We start from the raw sequence: 12649 nt of genomic DNA, 5'->3' as shown, positions 1-12649 counted from the left end.
TTTTCTTAGAATTTTCTCCATGTTCCTCTCCTCTCATAAAATGCTCTCCATTTTCCTCCTCCTGTCACCTAATGCTCCTTATGTCTTACTTCTCTTTACAGAATGATCCCCATGTCCCCTTCTTCACGCAGAATACTTACCATATCCTCCCTCCTTTCACAGAATGATCCCCATGTCTCATTTGTTCTTACAGAATGATCCCCATGCCTCCTTCCTCTCATAGAATGCTTACCATATCCCCTCTCCTTTCACAGAATGATCCCCATGCCCCCTTCCTCTCATAGAATGCTTACCATATCCCCTCTCCTTTCACAGAATGATCCCCATGCCTCCTTCCTCTCATAGAATGCTTACCATATCCCCTCTCCTTTCACAGAATGATCCCCATGCCCCCTTCCTCTCATAGAATGCTTACCATATCCCCTCTCCTTTCACAGAATGATCCCCATGTCTCACTTCTTCTTACGGAATGATCCCCATGTTTCACTTCTTCTTACAGAATGATCCCCATGTCTCACTTCTTCTTACGGAATGATCCCCATGTTTCACTTCTTCTTACAAAATGATCCCCATGTCTCACTTCTCCCAGAATGATCCCTATGTCTCACTTCTTCTTACAGAATGATCCCCATGTCTCACTTCTTCTTACAGAATGATCCCCATGTCTCGCTTCTTCTTACAGAATGATCCCCATGTCTCGCTTCTTCTTACAGAATGATCCCCATGTCTCACTTCTTCTTACAGAATGATCCCCATGTCTCGCTTCTTCTTACAGAATGATCCCCATGTCTCGCTTCTTCTTACAGAATGATTCCCGTGTCTCACTTCTTCTTACAGAATGATCCCCATGTCTCGCTTCTTCTTACAGAATGATCCCCATGTCTCGCTTCTTCTTACAGAATGATCCCCATGTCTCGCTTCTTCTTACAGAATGATCCCCATGTCTCGCTTCTTCTTACAGAATAATTCCCATGTCTCACTTTTTCTTACAGAATGATCCCCATGTCTCGCTTCTTCTTACAGAATGATTCCCGTGTCTCACTTCTTCTTACAGAATGATCCCCATGTCTCACTTCTTCTTACAGAATGATCCCCATGTCTCGCTTCTTCTTACAGAATGATCCCCATGTCTCACTTCTTCTTACAGAATGATCCCCATGTCTCGCTTCTTCTTACAGAATGATCCCCATGTCTCGCTTCTTCTTACAGAATGATCCCCATGTCTCGCTTCTTCTTACAGAATGATCCCCATGTCTCACTTCTTCTTACAGAATGATCCCCATGTCTCGCTTCTTCTTACAGAATGATCCCCATGTCTCGCTTCTTCTTACAGAATGATTCCCGTGTCTCACTTCTTCTTACAGAATGATCCCCATGTCTCGCTTCTTCTTACAGAATGATCCCCATGTCTCGCTTCTTCTTACAGAATGATCCCCATGTCTCGCTTCTTCTTACAGAATGATCCCCATGTCTCGCTTCTTCTTACAGAATAATTCCCATGTCTCACTTTTTCTTACAGAATGATCCCCATGTCTCGCTTCTTCTTACAGAATGATTCCCGTGTCTCACTTCTTCTTACAGAATGATCCCCATGTCTCACTTCTTCTTACAGAATGATCCCCATGTCTCGCTTCTTCTTACAGAATGATCCCCATGTCTCACTTCTTCTTACAGAATGATCCCCATGTCTCGCTTCTTCTTACAGAATGATCCCCATGTCTCGCTTCTTCTTACAGAATGATCCCCATGTCTCACTTCTTCTTACAGAATGATTCCCGTGTCTCACTTCTTACAGAATAATTCCCATGTCTTGCTTCTTCTTACAGAATGATCCCCGTGTCTCACTTCTTGTTACAGAATGATTCCCGTGTCTCACTTCTTACAGAATGATCCCCATGTCTCACTTCTTATTACAGAATGATTCCCGTGTCTCACTTCTTATAGAATGATCCCCATGTCTCACTTCTTCTTACAGAATGATCCCCATGTCTCGCTTCTTCTTACAGAATGATTCCCGTGTCTCACTTCTTCTTACAGAATGATCCCCATGTCTCACTTCTTCTTACAGAATGATCCCCATGTCTCGCTTCTTCTTACAGAATGATCCCCATGTCTCACTTCTTCTTACAGAATGATCCCCATGTCTCACTTCTTCTTACAGAATGATCCCCATGTCTCGCTTCTTCTTACAGAATGATCCCCATGTCTCGCTTCTTCTTACAGAATGATCCCCATGTCTCACTTCTTCTTACAGAATGATTCCCGTGTCTCACTTCTTACAGAATAATTCCCATGTCTTGCTTCTTCTTACAGAATGATCCCCGTGTCTCACTTCTTATTACAGAATGATTCCCGTGTCTCACTTCTTACAGAATGATCCCCATGTCTCACTTCTTATTACAGAATGATTCCCGTGTCTCACTTCTTATAGAATGATCCCCATGTCTCACTTCTTCTTACAGAATGATCCCCATGTCTCGCTTCTTCTTACAGAATGATTCCCGTGTCTCACTTCTTCTTACAGAATGATCCCCATGTCTCACTTCTTCTTACAGAATGATCCCCATGTCTCGCTTCTTCTTACAGAATGATCCCCATGTCTCGCTTCTTCTTACAGAATGATTCCCGTGTCTCACTTCTTACAGAATAATTCCCATGTCTCGCTTCTTCTTACAGAATGATCCCCGTGTCTCACTTCTTATTACAGAATGATTCCCGTGTCTCACTTCTTACAGAATAATTCCCATGTCTCGCTTCTTCTTACAGAATGATCCCCGTGTCTCACTTCTTATTACAGAATGATTCCCGTGTCTCACTTCTTATAGAATGATCCCCATGTCTCACTTCTTCTTACAGAATGATCCCCATGTCTCGCTTCTTCTTACAGAATGATCCCCTTGTCTCGCTTCTTCTTACAGAATGATCCCCATGTCTCACTTCTTATTACAGAATGATTCCCATGTCTCGCTTCTTCTTACAGAATGATCCCCGTGTCTCACTTCTTATTACAGAATGATTCCCGTGTCTCACTTCTTACAGAATAATTCCCATGTCTCGCTTCTTCTTACAGAATGATCCCCATGTCTCGCTTCTTCTTACAGAATGATCCCCATGTCTCACTTCTTCTTACAGCATGATTCCCGTGTCTCACTTCTTATAGAATGATTCCCGTGTCTCACTTCTTCTTACAGAATGATTCCCGTGTCTCACTTCTTCTTACAGAATGATCCCCATGTCTCACTTCTTCTTACAGAATGATCCCCATGTCTCACTTCTTCTTACAGCATGATTCCCGTGTCTCACTTCTTATAGAATGATTCCCGTGTCTCACTTCTTCTTACAGAATGATCCCCATGTCTCACTCCTTCTTACAGAATGATTCCCATGTCTCACTTCTTCTTACAGAATGATCCCCATGCCCCCTTCCTCTCATAGAATTCTTACCATACCCCACCTCCTTTCACAGAATTCTGTGTCCCACCTCCTCTCACAGAATGATCACCATGCCCTGCCTCCTCTACTAGAATGTTCCACATGTCCCCCCTCCTCTAAAGCCCACTTTACACGCAGAGATAAATCTTTGGCAGATCTGTGGTTGCAGTGAAATCATGGACATATTTTTCCATTTGTACACAGCCACAAACCTGGCACTGATTGTCCACAATTTCACTGCATCCACAGATCTGCCGCAGATTTATCTCTGTGTGTAAAGTGGCCTTTAGACTGAACATTGATACCCATGTCCTAATTTTTCTCACAAAATGATCCACATGTCACAACATGGACAAAGGGCAGTTTTAATGAAACTGATAGTTTTCTTTGGTTTTACTATCTGATACCTTCTGGTCTACAGTCATGGCCAAAAGTTTTGAGAATGCTACAAATATTAATTTTTACAAAGTCTACTGCTTAAGTTTTTCTAATGGCAATTTGCATATACTCCAGAATTTCATAAGGAGTGAACAGCTTAACAGCAATTACTTGCAAAGTCAATATTTGCTAAGAAAATGAACTTTAAGCCCCAAAACACATTTCAACATCATTGCATTCCTGCCTTAAAAGGAGCAGCTAACATTGTTTTAGTGATTGTTCCATTAACACAGGTGTGGGTGTTGATGAGGACAGGGCTGGCGAACAATCAGTAATGATTAAGAAAGAATGACACCACTGGACACTTTAAAAGAAGGCTGGTGCTTGGTATCATTGTTTCTCTTCAGTTAACCATGGTTATCTCTAAAGAAACACGTGCAGCCATCATTGCTCTGCACAAAAATGGCCTAACAGGGAAGAGTATCGCAGCTACAAAGATTGCACCTCAGTCAACATTCTATCGCATCATCAAGAACTTCAAGGAGAGAGCTTCCATTGTTCCAAAAAGGCTCCTGGGCCCCCAAGAAGGACCAGCAAACACCAGGACCGTATCTTAAAACTGTTTCAGCTGCGGGATCGGACTACCAGCAGTGCCGAGCTAGCTCAGCAATGGCGGCAGGCTGGTGTGAGTGCTTCTGCACGCCCTGTGAGGCGGAGACTCTTTGAGCAAGGCCTGGTTTCAAGGAGGGCAGCAAAGAAGCCACTTTTCTCCAGAAAAAACATCAGGGACCGACTGATATTCTGCAAAAGGTACAGGGAGTTAACTGCTGAGGACTGGGGTAAAGTCATTTTCTCAGATCAATCCCCTTTTCGATTGTTTGGGACATCTGGAAAACAGCTTATTAGGAGAAGAAGAGGTGAGCGCTACCACCAGTCTTGTCTCATGCCAACTGTTAAGCATCCTGAAACGATTCATGTGTGGGGTTGCTTCTCAGCCAAGGGAATCGGCTCACTCAGTCCTGCCTAAAAACACAGCCATGAATAAAGAATGGTACCAGAATGTCCTCCAAGAGCAACTTCTCCCAACTGTCCAAGAGCAGTTTGGCGCCCAACAATGCCTTTTCCAACATGATGGAGCACCTTGCCATAAAGCAAAGGTGATCAATAAATGGCTCATGGAACAAAACATAGAGATTTTGGGTCCATGGCCTGGAAACTCCCCAGATCTTAATCCCATTGTGGGCAATCATCAAGAGACGGGTGGACAAACAAAAACCAACAAATTCTGGCAAAATGCAAGCATTGCTTATGCAAGAATGGACAGCTATCAGTCAGGATTTTGTCCAGAAGTTGATTGAGAGCATGCCAGGGAGAATTGCAGAGGTCCTGAAGAAGAAGGGTTAACACTGCAAATATTGACTTGCTGCATTAACTCATTCTAACTGTCAATATAACCTTTTGGTACTCATAATATGATTGCAATTATATTTCTGTATGTGATGTAAACATCAGACAAACACAATTAAAAACCAGAGGGCAACAGATCATGTGAAAATATAATTTTGGTGCCATTCTCAAAACTTTTGGCCATGACTGTATTTTTGTTTTTTTAATAATTGAGGAGGCGTTAGTGTCCAGATTTTTTTTTTTGTCGGTCACTACCATGAAGCGATGTTCACGCACACAAGTAAGACTTTAATGGTATGGTATAAACAATTAAAGAAAGATATGGACACACAGATACTAGGGCATTTGTAATACACTTTTTTTTCATACGTTTTATGCACAATACTTGAAAGATGTCAGTAGAAAAAAGTTGTGGTTTTAATCCTGATGACGAAACCAGAGTGTTTTCAAATGTATAGACTCAAGTCGCATGTCACCACTCCTTGCCTGGTGTGGAACTGTTTTGGATCATCAGCAGCAGTGCGGAACATGTCCTTTTTCTCCTGACATCTTTTGACTTCTACTGCAGGACCCGCGGCAGCAGTCTTGATTCTTTTAGAGGAGTTGTGCTTACACAACCTTTCAAGGTGAGCTCATTTGCTCTTTTATTTCCACATATTGACAAAGATTCAAGACCCTACTGCGTTTTTTTTTCTATTTCTAGAATTTTCAACATATCAATGCACAATACTTGCACATCTTTTTAGTGCCCTATAGAAAAAATTTGGAAAAAGATGAAAGCAGTTTAGTGGTCAAGTCAACGTTTATTGGGACTTATGTTCCATTCTGTTTGTCAGTCATGTGGGGCCACTCTTCCTTTGTAAAGTCTTAATTTATGTTAATTATTGTGACGTCTGGGCTGATAAGTAGATACAAACATATGATTACAAATTTGTGTGTACAGGTTAAAATTTCTTCATGTTCTATCTCTAGATATAGATGAATGTGCTGACAAGAATGGAGGATGCTCCCACTATTGCAAGAACAAGAATGGAACATATCACTGTTTTTGCCAGAGTGGCTATCATCTTCTTATAGACAACAGAACTTGTGCAGGTGAGTTTTAATTTTATTGTAGTTTTGTGAAGGAAGTAGAGTTAAAAATAAACGCTCTCCTGGAGCCAAATTAATCCTTCAATTAAAGAAGTGTCCGGCTAGGACTATATGTATAGTCTATGGAGCACTATAAGCAATCACTGTCCTTAGAAATCCCAGCATGTACTTATTAAAATAAAAAATTAATAACCACTCAATACGTTTCTGAGTGATTTAAAACAATAATGACTTTTTCTCCATTGACAACCTATCAAGAAATGTTTAAGTTCCCACTATGAGTTTTTAGTGGAAAAAAAGCAGTGTCTTACAGTTCTTACAGCTTGGCTATCACTTAAAGGGAAGGTATGGTAAAAAAAAAAGAATATTGATAACTGAAAAAATGTAAAGTAATAATATTTAAATGTTTTGTTTACATATTATTATTTGTTTTTAATTGTGCAAAATATAAAAAAAAAAAAAAGTTTGATCTTTTCCACTGTTAAACACTAGGGGGAGCAACTTCTGAAATCCTACAGAAATCCTACTGTAGAAAAAGCTCACATTACAACTGCAGTAAAGTGGGCGGAGTCTGCTCCGCTGTGTGTGATGGCACACCTCCCCCTCCTAATCTGAGTGTTTACAACAGATAACAGAGAATGACATGTAGGGACATAGTGCAGAGCCATTTTGTTGGTGACCAGAAATGTCTAAAGTGTCACCAAGGACAGCAAGAGTATCACACAGGATAGGATTAGATACACGGCTCAGCAGACAGTATCACACAGGATAGGATTAGACACACAGCTGTGCAGACAGTATCACACAGGATAGGATTAGATACATGGCTCAGCAGACAGTATCACAGGATAGGATTAGATACACGGCTCAGCAGACAGTATCACACAGGAGAGGATTAGATACACGGCTCAGCAGACAGTATCACACAGGATAGGATTAGATACACGGCTCAGCAGACAGTATCACACAGGATAGGATTAGATACACGGCTCAGCAGACAGTATCACACAGGATAGGATTAGATACACGGCTCAGCAGACAGTATCACACAGGATAGGATTAGATACATGGCTCAGGAGACAGTATCACAGAGGATAGGATTAGATACATGGCTGAGCAGACAGTATTACACGATAGGATTAGATACACGGCTCAGCAGACAGTATCACAGAGGATAGGATTAGATACATGGCTCAGCAGACAGTATCACACAGGATAGGATTAGATACACGGCTCAGCAGACAGTATCACCGACACACACACACGGCTCTGCAGACAGTAACACACACACACGGCTCTGCAGACAGTATCACCGACACACATGGCTCTGCAGACAGTAACACACTCGGCTCTGCAGACAGTAACACACACTCGGCTCTGCAGACAGTAACACACACTCGGCTCTGCAGACAGTAACACACACACGGCTCTGCAGACAGTAACACACACGGCTCTGCAGACAGTAACACACACACGGCTCTGCAGACAGTAACATACACACGGCTCTGCAGACAGTAACACACACATGGCTCTGCAGACAGTAACACACACATGGCTCTGCAGACAGTAACACACACACGGCTCTGCAGACAGTATGACCGACACACACACACACACACACACACACACGGCTCTGCAGATAGTAACACACAGTAACACACACACGGCTCTGCAGACAGTAACACACACGGCACTGCAGACAGTAACACACGCACACACAATGCTCTGCCAGCACACACACAAAATGCTCTGCCACACGCATGGACACACATTGCTCTGCCAGCACACACGCAAAATGCTCTGCAACACACGCGCATACACACACACACACACACGCGCACACACGCACACACAAGCACGCCCGCTGCGGCCGGGGAGGGAGGGGGGCCATACACTACTCACACACAGGCCGACAGGTGACAGGCCATGGGGGGGAGAGTGTGGGGTTATTATATCAGAGATGATAGCATCAGCGGCGGGGGTGGGGCACCAGTACACTACTCCTGACGGGCCGAACGGGTGACAGGGGGAAAAGTTCAGCACACAGCATGACTGCTGTGAGCTGCAGAAAGATGGCGCTGATCTCCTCCTTCTGCTGTGATCTGGACAGCCCAGGGGGCGCGTCCAGGTCACAGCAGGGAGCTCTCCTGTAATAAGCCTAGGGGTCGGATTCCGACTATCAGAGTCTATGCACAGGGGCTGCCATAAAGCAGTGAGTAACTGTCGTTACACACACAGCAAATCCAGCATGGCAGCCCCCAGTGCCTCCAGTAAAAATAGAATTAAATAAAAACTAAATATGCAGTGATTTTAATTTTGTATTAAAAATACTTTATTTCATAATCACTATTTTTAATACAAAAAAAAAAAACCGCGATACCTTCCCTTTAAGTCGAGCTCCTGACGGTGATTGCATGTGGAATAGAGTTGAGCGTGGTTCGTGGTTCTCCAGTTCGCGGTTCAAGTGATTTTGGGGGCTGTTCTAGATCAAACTAGAACTCGAGCTTTTTGCTAAAGCTCGATAGTTCTAGTTACGTTCGAGAACGGTTCTAGCAGCAAAAAGCCAAGCTAATTACTAGCTGGCTTTCCGCTGTAATAGTGTAAGTCACTCTGTGACTCACACTATTATGAAATTTCAGCGTATTTTGTGTGGGAACAGCGCATTCAGATCACTGCTGCTGGGATAATGGCGATCGCCATTTTTTTTTTGCTTGTCTTCCTTCTCTAAGCGTGTGCGTGTAGTGGGGCGGGCCAGCATGTCAGCCAATCCCAGACACACACACAGCTAAGTGGACTTTTAGCCAGAGAAGCAACGGCATGTGTGATAGGATGTCCATGTCACATGTCCCTGCATTATAAAAACGGGTATCTGCCCGTCAGGACGCCATTATCTGCCTTCTGCGTCTGGGTGTCAGTCACCGCTGGCGTCGCTCCTGTCTCCGATACTGCTGTGTACGCTCTACACACAGCGCTATACAGAATAGGGATAGAAGTTTCTTTTAGCCCTTGTAAGGGCTAATAACAGCAGGCTCAGAGCCATAGGTGACAGTCAGGTCCATGTAAACAGATTTTAACAGCTACAGATAAGAGCGTCTGTGTAGCTAAAGGCCCCGTCACACTAAGCAACATCGCTAGCAACATCGCTGCTAACGAACAACTTTTGTGACGTTGCTAGCGATGTTGCTGTGTGTGACATCCAGCAACAACCTGGCCCCTGCTGTGAGGTCGTTGGTTGTTGCTGAATGTCCTGGGCCATTTTTTAGTTGTTGCTGTCCCGCTGTGAAGCACAGATCGCTGTGTGTGACAGCGAGACAGCAACAACTAAATGTGCAGGCAGCAGGAGCCGGCTTCTGCGGAGGCTGGTATCCAATGTAAACATCGGGTAACCAAGAAGCCCTGTCCCTGGTTACCCGATATTTACCTTTGTTACCAGCCTCCGCCGCTCTCAGTCAGTGCCGGCTCCTGCTCTGTGCACATGTAGCTGCAGCACACATCGGGTTAATTAACCCGATGTGTGCTGTAACTAGGAGAGCAAGGAGCCAGCGCTAAGCAGTGTGCGCTGCTCCCTGCTCTGTGCACATTTAGCTGCAGCACACATCGGGTAATTAACCCGATGTGTGCTGTAACTAGGAGAGCAAGGAGCCAGCGCTCAGTGTGCGCTGCTCCCTGCTCTCTGCAGGGAGAGTAGCTCCGTGCGGTGGTAACCAAGGTAAATATCGGGTTGGTTACCCGATATTTACCTTAGTTACCAAGCGCAGCATCTTCCACGCGGCGCTGAGGGCTTGTCACTGGTTGCTGCCAGGTCAGGTTGCTGGTGGGATCGCTCGAGCGTCGCAGTGTGACATCTCACCAGCAACCTCCTAGCAACTTACCAGCGATCCCTATCGTTGTTGGGATCGCTGGTAAGTTGCTTAGTGTGACTGGACCTTTAGGTCAGGGACTTCCTCGCTGCATTTCACCATTAGGAGGGATATAAAGTGAGGCTTCCTTTCCTCTACACAGACCCACAACCCTGCCACTGTACCCTCCAGCCCTTTGCACACTCAAGCTCATTGTTGCTAAGCCATTATACTAGCAAACACTGAGGAAACTTAGTGGCATCCTAAAAGTGGCTGTTGGACTCCATTATTGTCCCACTGGTGCAAAGCTATTTGCAGCACCACTGCATTGCACACTCCTGCTCTGTTTTTAATAAGCTATAATAATAGCAAAAAATGCTGCCAGTTAGTAGCATACAAAAAGTGGCTGTTGTACTCCATTTGTGCCCCAATGGTGCCAAGCTATTTCTAGCACTTCTGCATTACACCCTCCTGCTCTGTTTTTAATAAGCTATAATAATAGCCAAAAATGCTGCCAGTTAGTGGCATACAAAAAGTGGCTGTTGTACTCCATTTGTGCCCCACTGGTGCCAAGCGATTTCTAGCACCTCTGCATGACACCCTCCTGCTCTGTTTTTAATAAGCTATAATAATAGCAAAAAATGCTGCCAGTTAGTGGCATACAAAAAGTGGCTGTTGTACTCCATTTGTGCCCCAATGGTGCCAAGCTATTTCTAGCACCTCTGCATGACACCCTCATGCACATTTTGCAGCGCTATTTTTATAGCAAACTCAGGGAATTCCTTGCTGCATTTCATCATTAGGAGGGATAGAAAGTGAGGCTTCCTTTACTGTCCTCGTACACACAGAACACGGCCACTGTACCCACCTGCCCACTTTTGCCGCGCTATTTAATTTGCCCAAAGAGCTGACACTTTTTCTGCCATCCTAAAATTGTCTGGAATACTAAGATATTGTTCCTTTCCTGCCAAGCAAGGTACAACACCTGTGCATTCTACACTCCTTTCCATTTGTGGAACGCAATAATTAACTGCAGGTAGTCCAGCCAATCTTTCACGAAGGTGCAGGCGTGGATATAATGTTTCCTTCATCCAATGGTGGTTCTCTCGATGTCTGACAGCTCAACAATACCATCGGTTTGCACTTAAAAAACAAGTGACGATTTGCCAATCACACTCCCCCTTAAGGGTAACTGGGTGGAAGTTCAGTGTGAAAAAGCATGTGTGACTGCTGTCCCCACAGTCAGAGAGGATGAAGAGCACGCAGATGCACGTGATGGGGCAGGTGGTGGTTGCACAGCCCCGCTAGGCCGCATTGTAGCACAGTGAAATTCCCTTTGCGACGTATGCTTCATTTTAAGTCTTGTATTTGGTGGGATCCACAGTATGCAGCAAAACCACGCAACATGAAAAGCACTGTTTGCAGTTGGGTTCATAAATGATTCTTTCACTTTCCCAAAACAAACAATAAGAATCATGCATTAAATTGAAATAATAGAACAATCTATTCAGTTGCCTACTGCTTGCTAAGCCCTCTGCGAGCAGCAGTAATTGTGTGTGTGTGTGTGTGTGTGTGTGTGTGTGAAGACAACTTACTAGTGGCGCATCACAAGAGCTTCCCAGTTATCTACCTAAACATAGACAAAACACATCACCCACCCAGAATACCCTTGTTAGCTACAGCCTCACAGATAAGGCAGATGATAACAGTGTGAATGCAAACCACACAGTTCTGCAACACAGTCATGTAAATATTGAAAAGCAACATTCAATGCAAACATGTGTCGCTGTCCCTCTATGATTTAAACTGTACGTGACAATTTGACAGTGCAGAGGCAGCAAGTGTGATTGTCTATATAGTTGTCCTACCCAGAACAGATATGAGTTTTCATAATAAAACAAAGTGTTGCGTGCATGCATTACTGTCTGGGCACAGCCTACCGTACCCGGGTAATGTGATGTCCAGTTGCCATAAATACAGACTTTACGCTCCTATCATGGTTAACAGTATAGACAGCACCGGAAGAATGTTGGTCTGTGGCACAGGATGCTGCTCACTGGCGTTACGGTACTCCACACCAAACTCCAAAATGACTCCCCTCACAATTGAACGAAGTGTTTCCGCAGTTGCTCCTTCCTGTGTGCCGATTTACCCCAGCAGCAGCCTAACTCCAGTGTTTCGCCAACTGAGTATGCTCTGACTGTGTCATTCCTGAGGCAAAGTCTTAATTTTGGGCTACAGCGCATGCTCGTTTGGACTGTGCCTGAGTCATTCTGCGACCTGCGGCTCAACACACTTACACAGGGCCCTGGTGCTTGACTCACTCTCAGGAGGCCACTAAAACTAACTGCACCCAACATCAGCCCCAGGTGTCCCCTTACACTGCAGTGGCGGTCCCCACTGACCGCAATACCGAGAATGGCGTCACGAAAAGCCTCTTTGCACAGGTACTTGCACTCCGTGCCGGGTCTAAGTCCTGTGTTGTGCCTAGACAGCATGCT

The 12649-nt window shown here is 44.5% G+C and overlaps 1 protein-coding gene across 4 annotated transcripts in view; it reads left to right on the top strand.

The window, feature by feature from the left end:
* GAS6 (growth arrest specific 6) overlaps window positions 1-12649 on the top strand; it is a 157149-nt gene that overhangs the window by 60753 nt on the left and 83747 nt on the right. For all 4 annotated transcript variants that reach the window (XM_075336420.1, XM_075336418.1, XM_075336421.1 and 1 more), the window contains one exon: window positions 6190-6312. In XM_075336420.1, coding sequence (XP_075192535.1) covers window positions 6190-6312 — 123 coding nt within the window. The remainder of the gene's footprint in view (window positions 1-6189; window positions 6313-12649) is intronic.

Source organism: Anomaloglossus baeobatrachus, chromosome 2 (assembly GCF_048569485.1).
Source record: "Anomaloglossus baeobatrachus isolate aAnoBae1 chromosome 2, aAnoBae1.hap1, whole genome shotgun sequence".
NCBI lineage: Eukaryota > Metazoa > Chordata > Amphibia > Anura > Aromobatidae > Anomaloglossus > Anomaloglossus baeobatrachus.
The sequence above is the reverse complement of the archived record's forward strand: the minus strand, read 5'-3'. Positions and strand labels throughout refer to the sequence as shown.